Source organism: Centroberyx gerrardi, chromosome 18, assembly GCF_048128805.1.
Source record: "Centroberyx gerrardi isolate f3 chromosome 18, fCenGer3.hap1.cur.20231027, whole genome shotgun sequence".
Lineage (NCBI taxonomy): Eukaryota > Metazoa > Chordata > Actinopteri > Beryciformes > Berycidae > Centroberyx > Centroberyx gerrardi.
In genome coordinates, this window is record NC_136014.1 from 6693502 (window position 1) to 6708816 (window position 15315).

General features: G+C 45.2%; 1 protein-coding gene across 1 annotated transcript; it reads left to right on the forward strand.

Annotated features, from left to right (window-relative positions):
- The first annotated feature begins 1236 nt into the window (after positions 1–1236).
- Positions 1237–14647, forward strand: thbs1b (thrombospondin 1b). The gene is made up of 23 exons (XM_071925202.2): positions 1237–1433; positions 1645–1729; positions 1945–2504; positions 2781–2856; positions 3262–3345; positions 3618–3727; positions 4318–4443; positions 5502–5598; positions 6502–6675; positions 6809–6985; positions 7111–7284; positions 7403–7530; positions 7653–7805; positions 8104–8322; positions 8503–8610; positions 9042–9201; positions 9331–9449; positions 10593–10827; positions 11028–11255; positions 11454–11725; positions 11840–11937; positions 12087–12226; positions 12611–14647. The coding sequence occupies exons 2-23, from the start codon at positions 1666–1668 to the stop codon at positions 12616–12618; spliced, it is 3510 nt and encodes a 1169-aa protein (XP_071781303.1). The 5' UTR covers positions 1237–1433; positions 1645–1665; the 3' UTR covers positions 12619–14647.
- The last annotated feature ends 668 nt before the right edge of the window (positions 14648–15315 follow it).

Sequence of the window (15315 nt, forward strand, 5' to 3'; positions counted from 1 at the left end):
CATCTGTATATATTGAGTTAAGGACTGAAGATGAGTTGGTTTTAAATTGCACTATTCATCTTTGACTAATGATGTGATACTTTATTGATCCCAGGACCTAAATCTCTTTCTGATATCAGTTCAAAACAGTTTCCAAAACTGTTTTAATATGAATTGTATCATTTGCTGGTAGGGAATCAGCTGGATCCTCTGGCTGAAGAACAGTCTCTCTTACGCTCTACTTCCAATAAACTAAAAGTATGATGATGCATTAAAACATTACCAGTTTGATGAACAGTTTTATTATGCATAACCAAAACAGTGAACATGTGGATATGAGTTCAGGTGTGCGGCGCTACCCTGCACTGCCTGCGGCGCTTCTCCAGTGAACTCACGTCGGCTCCTAGCGGACAGAGTGGGAACTGCAGCAGGCAGCCGGGGCATCTGTCCCGCTGTCCGACTATTAGGACTGGAGACGGAGGAGGATACAACATGTATGGCTGCAAGTGAAGCCTTCAGATCTGATACATATGACTGAGATGATAACGTGAAATAGCTTGTTGTCTGTGTGGAGTGGTAATCCCATAATACATTTTTAGTAGGATACATAACAAAACTATAAACTCCTATGTAATATCCTTGAAGAATATGATAGTGATATAGATAAAATGAATAATAACATACCATAAGGAAAGAAAAAGTCACTGCAAACCTATTATTAGGAACCAAAGACACACTATAACTGCCTATAGGAATATTATAGGGATACCATAGAAGATCAATAAATACCATAAAGTCACTATAAACTCAATATTGAGTACCGCAGACATAATGTAAGTCCCTATTGGGATATTATAGTGATACTATGGAGGTTTTTATTGTATTTTTCATTACTGAACACCACTGACACACTATAGGAATATCATAGGAATATTACAGTGATGTTTTTTTTTCATTAGGGGGAATCTCTGCGTGATGGAAATGCCTCTGCAACACTGATGGAAGACCCAGTGACCGGAAACCCTGGTCCATTAAAGTACGAGTCCAAGTCCAGAACTGAAGCTGGTCCTCGTCCCACAGTGGAAAGTGTATTTTTTTTTGTTTTTTTTTTCTCTCTCTCTCTCCTTTCTCTGTGAGCTAAGAGGATAAGCTCGTCCCTTTTTCTCTCCTCGACGTGATTGGACGAGGCCACTTCTTAGGAATGGCATCAAACTATTTAAATAGCACTTTGTCCCCCCTCGGCTTAAAAAGGGAGTTTTTTAGCGGCCGACACCAGCAAGGACAAGTTTTCCATCAATAGAGAAACACGCAAGATATTCTATTCCTCTGCGCTTCACACTTGGACTTTTTTTCTCCATTTAAAACAACGATATAAATTTATTCTCGAGGATTATTGCTGGATTTCTATATATTTGGGGATTTTATTATTTTTGTCTGCTGTTTTCGTTAAGCAGGTGAGTGGGGAATATTTTCATCTTCCTATAGGAATGCATTGATTTTATATTTCAGCTGCAGTGGCATTAGATATTGAATTGTGGCAGATATTTAAGCAACTTTTAATAGATGTTTTCAACCTGTTGTTCACTTAAGATATTCTAGTTTTGTTTGGCTTTGACATGAAGTTCAAAAATGTTTAGATTGTTGATTTTGTGTCGTTTCTCATAGGCAGCAAGTTGGTGTTTCACCATGAAGCTGACAGGGATTTTTTTGCTATTGATGCTTTGGACCTGCGAGAGCGCAAGAGTCGCAGGTGAGTTATAGAGGCGCTTTAGGCATCAGGATTCAACTTGAACTTGCAAAAACTTTTCAGAACATTTAGAATGCAGCATGTTAAAAGAAATCATATTATTTCACATTATTTAAAAAAAAACAGATATGGTTCCAAAAGAGTTCATTCAGAGTGAAAACAATAGAAATCCGATGCAATGCCAGACAAAAGGCTCACTGCTTATTATTCACCCGCAGAGAGCCGAGATGACAATAGTGTGTACGACTTGTTTGAGCTCGTCCAAGTCCCCAAGAAGAACCACGGGGTCAACCTGGTGAAAGGAGACGACCCGTACAGCCCCGCCTACAGGATCCTCAACCCGGACCTGATCCCCCCGGTCCCCGAGAGCGCCTTTAGGGACCTGATCGACTCCATCCACGCCGAGCGGGGATTCCTCCTGCTGCTCAACTTCAAGCAGTTCAAACGGACCCGCGGCAGCCTCCTGACCGTGGAGAAGCAGGACGGCTCCGGACCCGTGTTCGAGATCGTCTCCAACGGCAAGGCGAACACCTTGGACATAGTTTTCTCCACCGAGAACAAGCAGCAGGTGGTCTCCGTCGAAGATGTGGATCTGGCCACGGGCCACTGGAAGAATATCACGCTGTTCGTGCAGGAGGACCGGGCGCAGCTGTACGCTGGATGCGAGGAGGTGAACACCGCCGAGCTGGATGCGCCCATCCAGAGCATCCTGACGCAGGAGACTCCCGCCAGCGCGCAGCTCCGGATTGGCAAAGGAGCCGTGAAAGACAGATTTATGGTGAGAGCACGAGACTTTATGGGCTGGAGATTGAATGATAAATTGGGGGGATTGATTTATGATGCCAGTGAAGTCTGATGTATTTTTTAAATGCTGTCACCCGAGGGATTAGTTTGGAATTCTAATGCGTAAAAGTGCGTAAAACCTATCCAAACGCGCAAAATACGCACATGTAGAACTTAATATGATGATTCGTCTAATGCTTTCTGTGTGATGCAATGTTGAGAGAGTTCATTTATTGTTACACAGCGCTAAACTGCACATTGATACTTGCAGGGGGTGCTGCAAAACGTGCGCTTTGTGTTTGGAACGACTCTGGACGCCATCCTGCGCAACAAGGGATGCCAGAACTGTGAGTAATCATAACCGCGACATCTTGTGTGTTTACTCATCACTCAGCTGCCTTCTCCGTTGCCAAATCACAGCAAGTCCTTATCAAAGAAATATGTATAGGCGCCTAATAGGCCTGATGTTGTCTACACGAAACACTCACTGGGAAGTTGTTTACCACTGGCCATGGAGGATTGCCAGTTTGCAAATATTTCTGTGTATTGTGTTGAAGTATGTCCACTGGGCTGGGCTGCATTAACTCATTACTTTTCATTGTAATTCAGGAGTGTGTGAACATGTGACACCCTGAGAACAAATATCCTTATTCTCTAATGCACTTAAATCACTAAATGAACCGTTAAGGAGAGTCTGCTTGTGGCTCAGATGAGTCTGCTGTGGTTGATTTATGCCTCTGTTCCTCCTTCAGCCATGCCGACTGACACCATGATCCTGGAGAACCTCAACGGCTCCTCGGCCATCAGAACTGAGTACACCGGCCATAAGACTAAAGGTAAACACTGTTGCTGTGGCTGTGACATGTGGACTTCCCATTATACCCTGTTAACCCACCCACAGCTACACATCTGGTGATTAAACTCCAGTCTAGACTACACTAGACTGACTGGACTAAACTAGAATAGAATAGAATAGAATAGAATAGAATAATAACAACCTAGTAAGAATAATTGGTTTTCACAGTATTTACAGTTACAGGGCATGAAAAACTTTACCTAGACAGTCCATTCATTAACATTCACCCTGTGTGTTTCTCCCCTGGTTAAGACCTGCAGATGGTCTGTGGCTTCTCCTGCGAGGACCTGGCCAGCATGTTTAAGGAGCTGAAGGGCCTTGGGGTGGTGGTCAAGGAGCTGTCCAATGAACTCCGCCAACTGGTGAGGAGGAAACCCAGGGAATGTCTGCCTACTGTTTCTGCTGCCTGTCTGTCTGTTTGATGTGTGTGCTCTATGGGTTGCCATCACCACCTCTGTACAGTGGTCCATCAAAATAATTTCCTTTCACAATATTCATTATATTCAGTGAGAGAAATATGGTAAATATTCTTTTGTTAAGGTTTCTCCTGTAATTGAAAGCTTGTTTATTGTTAACCAAACTGGGGTTGGGAATTATTTGAAATTCCATTCAAGAAGAAAACAAGGAGCCTTTTGAGGCATTATGCAGATAATATGCAGTGAATAGCCAGCAAACATGAGTAAAACATTGAATAGATGTTGATATGATGGCCTGCACCAACATTGAAAACCTGTGTAAATGTAGCGCCAAAAAAAAGGAGCAAAATATCTTTGTGATATCAGTTCAAAACAGTTTCCAAAGCTGCTTTAGTATGAATATTGTGAATTTTTTGTGCTCATTTGGGTTGATCCTTCAAATACTTGCTGGGTATGACCACATAAAAAACTCTTCGCACCGTATTCACACTGCTATCTTTCTTTTTCCCTGTCTGTCTCCTGCCTCCCCCGCCCAGACCGACGAGAACAAGCTGATTAAGAACCGCATCGGCATTCACAGCGGTGTCTGCATCCACAATGGCATCGTCCACAAGAACAGGGCCGAGTGGACGGTGGATGACTGCACCGAGTGCACTTGTCAAGTAAGTCTCTCCAGTGTGTATAGTGTGTCTCAAGTACTTCAACACACGTGTGAGTGGACACACACTATGACCAACTTGTTTGTACACGCACACGCACACATAAAGACAACCATGCCCAAGACACACATTGAGACACACACACACACACACTCAGCATCACTCAGCTCATCCAGTCAGTAATTGGTAGTGGTGTGAAGGCCTGGCAGCGGGCCAACAGCACTTATTGTTGTAATGAGGAGTCTATACAGCTCAGAAGTTCAGCTCTAGTGCGGCCTAGAGGGACTTGACCAGACTTTTAGCAGTGCCTTGCCTCTAATTAAGAGCAAGACCTTGGCCCAGACAAGTGGAAAGGAGAGGTGGGTTCAGGTGAAGAATACCTTGGGGGGGGGTAGAATCCCTCTGCATTTCACGATAAGTCTTTATTCCCTCTTCTACTCTTATACCAGTTGTCCCTATTTCCCCTTCCCATCTCTGTCAGTGATCAGATCAGGGAGCAGGGAGGACATTAGCATGCATGGGGAGAGAGAGGTTTTTTTTTTTATCTATTCCTGAGTCATTCACAGTGTACCCACACAGGTTGTGCTGGCAGGCTGGCTTTACTTGTTCGGGGCTCAGTGCCCAGTGCAGCTCCAAAGTGAAACTAACCTCCATTATTAGGACTCTGGCCTCATTCCCACCCTCCCCTGACCCAGTAGGCAGGTGGCTGTCCGCAGGGGGCTCCGTTTCCAGCCAAAATTCTGCCTTTCAGTTTTTCTGGCACGGTCAACCTGGACAAACTCGGATGTAGCGCAGGAAACTTAATAGGATGGTTGCACGGACATGGATTAAGCCTTGTCCGGGACTAAAATTGCCTTGAAAGATGCACTAATTTAAGTTGGTTTACATAACAATCAAGCCTACGTCAGTGACACCGTTCCAAAGCGTCTCAGTTCCATTTTCAAATGGGGAATTGAAGCACCACATCCACTGGATTTAGAAGAAAAGTGTAGCAACACTAGGGGATGTCCTTATATTTGAGCTTATGACTAATCATGGTCTTTATCTCTGTACTTGGGTAGAACTCTGCTACTGTTTGCCGCAAGATCTCCTGCCCCCTGATCCCCTGTGCTAATGCGACTGTTCCCGATGGAGAGTGCTGCCCACGCTGTGGGACACGTAAGTACACTAATCATTCCTGTTCTCTAAAGCCCTACTCATATTGTTAGAATCTCTACAGCCATAGGAAAGAATAGCAGGGTTATGTAGACTTGCTACTGTATAAACGGCCCTTGTAAACTGGACTATATATGTTTCTAAAACAGACTGGGCATTCAAACACTGCCCCATTTACTGAGAAAGCCATTTCAATGTTATTTGCCATATAAAACAAAATCCACAAATATTCCCTGAGATGTAAAGGTTTCTATTCAAGAGCAAACATGTTAATTTTAGAGATGATTTAACTGCAATAACATCCCAGCAAATGAAAGGCCGCTTGTGTTTTTGGAACATTGGCGCTTTATGCCCCAAAACATCTTTGAATCTTCAAGTTGTAATGGGCGTAATTTGCCAAATTGGTTAAAGCGGGATGGAAAATTGCTTGGCTGTTTAGTGAAGCCATCTTCTACATGAGGAGAAGTGACATGTTCTGCATACCTATGTGGGCTGGGCTGCAATGCTTCCCTAAAACCTAAATAAACAGGGGGACCCACATTCATCCTTTACCTCGGCCACTTGCTGAAGTCATTATATGCCCAGGGCCGTGTTTGCAAAATCTGTTTCCTCTTTAGGAAAACATAAGTCAATGGGGCATCCCTGTGTGTTCTGAGGACAGTGGCCCTCTCTATTTCTCCTGCCTCTCTCAGTGTGCTGGTCTCTGCCCTTCCTCTCAACAGAGGGCCTTCTCTCTCTCTCTAAGTCCCAGCTAAATCCACACTATTAGCCCTCTGCTTTAAGAGCTTTCCCTCCTCACTTAGGGCCAAGGGAGGGGGGGGGGTTGCTCGCTCGCTGGAATAGCTCTTTTATTGTCTCCCTCTTCCCCTCTCTCTCTCTCTTTCTCTCCCTCTCCCTCCTCCTCAGCGAGTGACTATGCAGAGGACGGCTGGTCGCCCTGGTCTGAATGGACCCATTGTTCCGTGTCGTGTGGGCGGGGCATCCAGCAGCGTGGGCGCTCCTGCGACCGCATCAACAACAACTGTGAGGGCACCTCTGTGCAGACCCGCGACTGCTACCTACAGGAGTGTGACAAGCGCTGTGAGTTAACACCACCCACTCTCATCCTTCAACTACATATAACTGAACGAGTGGATAGTGTTCAATGGTTAGAGCAACACACACGTAGCTCATGACTTATGACTGACTTTTGACCTTTCTTTGCGACGTTCAGTCAAGCAGGACGGCAGCTGGAGCCACTGGTCACCGTGGTCATCCTGCTCCGTCACCTGCGGCGCCGGCGTCATCACCCGTATCCGCCTCTGCAACTCCCCCACCCCCCAGCTGGGAGGCAAGGACTGCGAGGGAGAGGGCCGGCAAACCGAGAAGTGTCAGAAGTCTCCATGCCCCAGTAAGGCCCACTATTTGATGCTCATTTTCATTATAGTTAACATGACTGGCTGTCTGCATCTATGTGTCCTATAAGACGAGGGCGGAAATTCATTATGTAACATGTCTCTTCCTTGTCTCCCTCAGTCAATGGCAACTGGGGACCCTGGTCGCCATGGGATACCTGCACTGTCACCTGCGGAGGCGGCACCCAGACCCGTAAGCGCCTGTGCAACGACCCTGCGCCAAAATACGATGGCAAAGAGTGTTTTGGCGATGCCAAGGATACCCAGCTGTGCAATAAGAAAACCTGTCCCATTGGTGAGGCATTTTGACCGTTAGCAAAGCTTCTACATTTGAGTTACATCTGTATGATACTAGGGCTCTTTTAAATGCTGTGTCTTGAGTCTTGTCTTATGAGTCAACATTGTTTTTTCAGATGGGTGTCTGTCCAACCCCTGCTTTGCTGGAGCCAAGTGCACCAGCTTCACTGATGGCTCCTGGAAGTGTGGGAAGTGCCCAACTGGCTACACCGGCAATGGTATCAAGTGCAAGGATGTCGATGAGGTAAGAATTCCTTTGTATTACGATTTATTAGGCTACCCATTTTGTTGCATATTGTAACAACTACCAACACTCCAATTTAACAATCACAAATGGTTTCATTGTTGCTTTTACCCTAAAAACAGTGCAAGGAGGTCCCTGACGCATGCTTTGAGTTCAACGGTGTGCACCGCTGTGAGAACACAGACCCCGGTTACAACTGCCTGCCCTGCCCACCCCGCTACTCCGGACCCCAGCCCTTCGGCAAGGGCGTGGAGGAGGCTGCCGCTAAGAAACAGGCAAGTACAGTCCTGTCTTTCTGTGGAGCTGCCAATCAGAGCACAGCAGAGGGCAAAGGCCCTGCCATATCTATGAGTTCATCTGATTGATGACAAGTAGATCTACAAGTCGATCTGACGGATGACAAACACTGATAACAGAAACAGTTGCTCCAAGGCAGATTTACGCTTGCGTCTGCCGTGCGCGACCACGTTCATCTGATGAATGCCTGCCTTTCAGACCTCCTCGGAGCCACGAACAGAATGTCATGAATTCAGACGGACTGTCATCAATCTCTCCTCTCCTCTCTTCCTCCAGGTGTGCACGCCCCGTAACCCCTGCCTCGACGGGAGCCACGACTGCAACAAGAACGCCCGCTGCAACTACCTCGGACACTTCGCCGAGCCCATGTTCCGCTGCGAGTGCAAGCCCGGCTACGCTGGGAACGGCCATATCTGCGGAGAAGACACAGATCTGGACGGATGGCCCAACGCTGACCTGGTGTGTGTGGAGAACGCCACCTACCACTGCAAGAAGGTAGGTAGTGGTGGAACAGCAAGGCTCGAAATGTTATGTGAGGGAAAGTCACTGAAAGAACTGTTGGTATTGGCAAGATTTTGCAGAGTAAAAGTCAAATGAAGCCTAGAGTATGTATGATTATTATGATCTCTGACTGTGATATACGCAGCGTCTGACTTTATGTTGTCTGTTCTGCAGGACAACTGCCCCAACCTCCCTAACTCTGGACAGGAAGATTACGACAAGGACGGCACTGGAGACGCTTGTGACAATGACGATGACAACGATGGCATTCCTGATGATAGGGTAGGTGGAAATCTCCTGCTATGGCCAGTACAATGGACAAGGGAGCGAGTGTGTGTGTTCACGTAACCTGTGACTGTGATTTTATATTCATCATTCATGCTGTCTAATAAGACGGCAGGTGGAAAGGGGGCCTAGGGGGCTAGGGGGGGCTGGGGGTTGCAGCAGGAAGGCAAATGTTTCTCCCCGGTCTGAGCCAAAACCTCAAATTCCAACACAGAGGTACAACTCTGAAGGAGCTACAGTATGCCCAGCTAAACCCAACATTAGATTTGGGACAGAGCCTAAAAATAAAGCACCTTTTCATCCCGGATCTCTCCCTCCCTGTAAATACATCCACTCAGGCCACAGCAAATGACAAGCACTGCACCTGGAAATATATCCATTCTCCTCATCACTCCCTCCCTCCCTCTCTCTCTCTTTCTCTGAAATAGGACAACTGTCCCTTCATCTACAACCCCAGGCAGTATGACTATGACCGCGATGACGTGGGTGACCGCTGTGATAACTGCCCCTACAATAGCAACCCAGACCAGACAGACACAGACAACAATGGAGAGGGAGATGCCTGTGCTGTGGACATTGATGGAGATGGTGAGGACCTGAAACATTAATAAAAATGGTGCTCGAAACATGTTGGAGGAAGATCATGCTTTTTAAAAACATATGATAAACTTCAACCATGAGCTACTGGCTTTTAACATATGTCCATTCATTCCACAGGCATTCTGAATGAAAAGGACAACTGTCCCTATGTGTACAATGTTGACCAGAGAGACACAGATCTGGATGGGGTGGGAGATATGTGCGATAACTGCCCTCTGGAACATAATCCTGATCAGGTGTGTACACACACACACACACACACACAAAACACACACTACCCTTCCCCATTTCCTTCCACCTCACCCACCAACAATAATCCACATTGATCCCCCTGCCTTTCTCTAGAGCTGAGCATATATCTCTCTTTCAATTGAGACAGAGCCTCGGTGATTAGCCCTGTGTGGTTGTCTAAGCTTTATCACGCAATGCGAAGATGGAGCAAATCCCATGCACAGCTCAAGGGCACATCAGTTCAATAAGGCGTGGTGGGGGGCTAGGGGCCTTTTCAATGGCTCATTGACATTAGCTGATCTGGCTGATGCGAGGGAAGAGAGGCCCTGGGCTGGTTATTACTGTGGAATGGGCTGGCCCTGGGCTGTGTGCGTGCCCCATCGGCACACCACGGGCCTGCCCAGTCCACCTGTGCCATGCTACACTGAGGAGTAGGAATGTGTTGAACAACGGGACTCAGTAAAGGGGGAGGGGGGAGGTCCAAATCCACAAACATGTGGTCTTCAAAAGAGTGAATCGCACACTGCAATTAAAGGCCCAAACAGACAAGTCTGAACTTGCAAGCAGCTATATTATTCCATTTGTTGTTCCAAAGAGTACAAACAAGTGCAGCAAAGTGCATTCTGCAAATGTTGTGGTCCTATTCAGATCTTTTATAGTGCCATTTTGATTCTAAATAGTCACCTAAATCCCCACATCCCATCCCTCCTGTTACCTCCTTCCATTCTTGCCCCCTTGCCCCTATTCTGTCTAGTCCTGTCAAGCATGGCTAGCATGCCTTCGCTATTCGCTGGGGAGGCTGGCGGTGCTCATCAAACAGATTGGAGTAGGAGGAGCAAGACAGTCGTGTGGAGGGATGTTTGATTGTCAGGAGATGAAAACTGCCGACAGACTTTGGACAAATTGAGCTTGGCAGGTTTACAGGCAAAGAGTGACTGGAGCCTAAGGAAAGTCCTTAATGAAAGCAGGGGAGGAGAGGAGATGAAAGATAAAGGGCTGTCGAACAGCACCGCGGTGAAATGAAATGAGAGTGGTGGAATGTAATCACTAACGTTAGCGTACTAATGCTAGATTCCCCCTTCGAGCTGTATATTAAGTCAAAACGCTAATGTCGCCAAAATGTTAACATCGTACTCACACCGTTACAGGTGGATTCAGACGATGACCGTGTTGGAGACAAGTGTGACAGCAACCAGGACATCGATGAGGACGGACACCAGAACAACCTGGACAACTGCCCCTACATCCCCAACGCCAACCAGGCCGACCATGACAAGGACGGCAAGGGAGACGCCTGCGACCATGATGACGATAATGATGGCATCCCTGATGACAAGGACAACTGCAGACTGGCCTTCAACCCTGACCAGCTGGACTCTGATGGTGAGTGTTATGGAACGTGGTTCGAGCTGAACAGATCTGGTTTGTCCTGCACGGTTTTGATCCAGCAATAAGCTCAGCTCATATGGCTTGGGCGATGAGATGAACTGGATGTGTTTGTGCTGGGCTAAAAATAATAGCATGCCTGCAGGTCTTTCCAGGACATTATCATTAATGAATATATATATATATATATTTACCAGGTGATGGCCGTGGAGACGCTTGCAAAGACGACTTTGACCAAGACAACGTGCCTGACATCTACGACGTGTGTCCGGAGAACTTCGACATCAGCGAGACAGACTTCCGCAAGTTCCAGATGGTTCCCTTGGATCCCAAAGGCACCTCCCAGATCGACCCCAACTGGGTCGTCCGCCACCAGGGCAAAGAGCTGGTCCAGACTGTCAACTGCGACCCTGGCATCGCTGTCGGTAAGTAACATGTGGAACTCATTTTGATTTGCAGTGCTATGTAACTGCACAATGCAAATCAGTGTGGTCAGTTTTATCTACATGATTTTGAACATATGATTTAGACAGGTAGAACACCTAAGTTCTAGGTTTTGTCAACTACAATACAGCCTCGATGTTAAAATGTTAGTCTCTAACTTGCAATTTTTCCCTCACCAGGTTATGATGAGTTCAACGCAGTTGACTTCAGCGGGACATTCTTCATCAACACAGAGAGGGATGATGATTACGCCGGCTTTGTGTTCGGCTACCAGTCCAGCTCCAGGTTCTACGTGGTGATGTGGAAGCAGATCACACAGACCTACTGGTCAAATAAACCCACCAAGGCCCAGGGCTACTCTGGCCTGTCCATCAAAGTGGTCAATTCCACCACTGGCCCAGGAGAGCATCTCAGGAACGCCCTCTGGCACACAGGGAACACCCCAGGACAGGTAACACATCTCATGGATTTTATGGAGAGGTTCTAGCCCCCAAAGAACCAATTTTATCTCTGAATGGCATTATGTGAAAAGTTAAACATGTCTGTTTATCTCTCCACGCTTTAGGTCCGCACTCTTTGGCACGACCCTAAGAATGTTGGATGGAAAGACTTCACTGCCTACAGATGGCATCTGATCCACAGACCAAGAACAGGACATATTAGGTAGGCAGACGGTATCAATTAGTCCTAGTAGAGATGAAAAGAGATCGGAAGTTTACTCTATGCAAGTGGTTCAAGCTTTTTGTGGTTTAAATAATAAGGATCCTCAGCTGTGTATCTGACTAACTTTCCTTTTCCCTTGATCCCTACAGAGTTGTGATGTATGAGGGCAAGAAGATCATGGCAGATTCTGGTAGCATCTATGACAAGACATATGCAGGTGGCAGACTAGGTCTTTTTGTCTTCTCACAAGAGATGGTATACTTCTCAGACCTCAAGTATGAATGCAGAGGTAAGGAAATTATATAAAATCAAATCAAAATGTGATTGCAAAAGTAATCTCCCAGCAAGTATTTGGTGGCCACGTCCAATCCCTTAGACCAACCCTGTCCAACCCTTTACATGACGTCAACATCAACCCAAACAAGCATAAAATTTTCACATTATAATGTGGCATGGTAAAAATTCATATTTAAACAGCTTTGGAAACTGAATGGTTGGTGTAAGCCATTGTCAACATCTATTCAATGTCAAAATGTTTGCTGGGTTTGTTCGCAATTCCCTACTGTATAGAAAATCAATCAATCAATCAATAATGATCAAATAACTTGTTTTGACGAGTAATCAAACTAATCATGTTTTCCTCTGTTTTCTTTTTTCTTTTTCTTTTTTACAGATGCATAAATGCACGGCGCAGGAAGCTCTGAGGAATGCACCTTTCTGTATAAAGTATGAACTTATGTATTCCGATGCAAAGTCCAGGGACCGATTTATCTCCGCGACTCTTTCTTCTGCGGCACGCACACCCGGACGGGGCGAAGGGCGTGTGGTCAGCCTCAGGGTAACTTGAAGCTGGTTTGGGCAGAGAACCAACCGGCTGACTGCCAGTTGAGGATCAGAGAGCCCCTTCTCCCCCCACCCCTACCATCCACCCAGAGCAGGGAGAGCTGGGGGGAAAAAAACACCCCCATGCCCTCTAGCTTTGCCAATGGGAGACCAACACCTTTCTATCCCAGCTCTCCCTGCTTTCTTGCTCTCTGAAAGACCTCATTCATCTCTGTGCGGGAACGGCTCCCCATAGACGACTATGCACTTCCAAACCTTTACATCTCTCTCTCTCTCTGTCTTTCTCTCTCTCTCTTCTTCTGCCTTTGTGCCTTTCTACCTTACTTTCTGGATGGACATCCCAAAGAAAAGACTGATGAAATATTCCCTTTGCTATACCAGATCTGCCAGGATGTAGATTCTGAGTGATACGACTCTGAGGACTCAAAGAATGAAGAAAGCAATAACATCTTTTTTTTTTTTGCTTCTTTGTTTTCTGTTAGGATGGCTTGTGATTTAAAAAAAAAAAAAATGTTGGGAGTGAGTATGAAATAGGAGGAACATTATGTTGTGGATGTTTGTGTTTTTGTATATGGAAGACTGGTTTTAGATGCAACAAGAAATTGCGTACTTACCCATTTTCCTAAGAATCCATATAGAGATGTATTGTGCAGACAAAATTACAAAATTACATTAGCTATTCCTTGAGCACACAAGGTTGCAAGTATCACCGGCTTTGTGGCAGGCATTAGAATGATGTTGGTTAACTGAACAACTCTCAGGGTGAGATGGAAGTGACCATCTTAGCATATCAAACCAGTGTGACAAAATATGGGAGGATCACATTAAACAGAAATTTGCCAGAGCCAATGGACTCAAACCCAGTGTTCCCTCTGAAACACCAGCCCTTCTCATGTCAAAACCTCGGTATGGATTGATGAGAAACATTCAGTAGAGGTATCTCCCTCAGCTTCTGAGGCTTTAAATTTAAAATTATGTAAATAAATGTAATTTATTGACTCTTGCCTACAATGTAGGCAGCAAAGGAAATAGGAATACTTTAAAAAAGCGAAAGATTCACCCCATATTCCCCCCAAGGTACAGTCAGGTGTAATGGTGCCAGCAGTAGGATGCATGCTCTCGTCAATGTCTATCACCTCCTGCTCTATACAGTGAATTAGGTATTAGACAAGTCTTCAGATAGGGCTACTTAGTATGAAACGTATGTGACCTGTGTGCCTTTTCTTCAGAGAGAGATGAAAACAAAGGAAAACTTTGATGTACAAATATTACCTCATCGCTGTTGTATAATTTGATCAAACACAAACACCACCTAAGTACTTTTTCATATGCTTTTGAAACGATGGACATCTTACTGCTACTGTAGCATGAGCTGTAAATAGTATGACATTTCTTCTAAAAACACACAACCCAACTCCCAATCCCGTGATCTACCCCAGTGAAAGAGACAGTACAATGGGAGAGTTTTTACAAATAATTTTGCTTTATTATGTATGTCCAATGCTCTTTCTAGCGGATAAATTATTGTTCTGTTTTGTCTTAGCTGTTTGTGAGAGGTTGATTTGCGTGTGTGTGTGAGTGTGTAGATAAATGCTATTTAAATAATTTATCGGGATTCGTTGCCTAAGAAAGGGGGCGTGTCCATCTGTATAAACGGTTTGCACACTGACGTGAGGATGTTCTGTTCTTTATCGTTTTTACCTTTTTTTTGTTATTGTGTATCGATGTTACCATTATTTTTGTACAATTAGTGTTGCTTGTCTGTAAACATTTTTACTTAGTTGTACAAAGCAAAAATGCTGTTTTTATTCATAGCAATTATTTTGTTACATACTTCAAGAACAATAAATAGTTGTTAAAATTCTCAGCCTCTTGTCTGTGTTTTTGTCTTGAACATGTCACACAGGAATTATTTTACCATTCAGGTTAGTCTGTTGGTGATCAAGAGTTTTGGCAATGAAGCCATCAAAACAACAGCACTGTACATAACCCTGTCTAGAACTTGTTTAGATGATGTGGAAATACAAGCATGGTTTACATTAAACTCAAAATGTTAGATGACTCATGCCAGACACTTATTCCAACCAGAAGTCATCACGAAGAAGACCGGCTTTCATTACATCTACTGTAGCCTGAACGCAATACTCAATACTTGGATGCTCAACACTTGCACAGTCAAAGTCAGAATTATTCCCCGGTGTAGAGACTAACAGAGGCCTTTCTCTCAGCAAAAGGCACACATGGTCTCTGTGATGAAGGCCACATGAGGAATGTGGCACAGCGGTCTCTTCCTGAGCTTGATCTGCCTGACCTCTCTGTGATCTGGACAGACCTTTGTGCAAAAGGTTAAACAACACTGAGAGCAAATATTAGGCCGACACAAACCTTGACATTGACTGGCTGGTTTTGGGCTGCAGGGACTAAAATAGTCCACCAGTTAAACTATACTTCATCACACTCCTATCACTTTTGTGTGGTCATGATTAGTTAAAGACTATGTGCAGACATTTAACATGGTAATCTGCGGAATCTTGT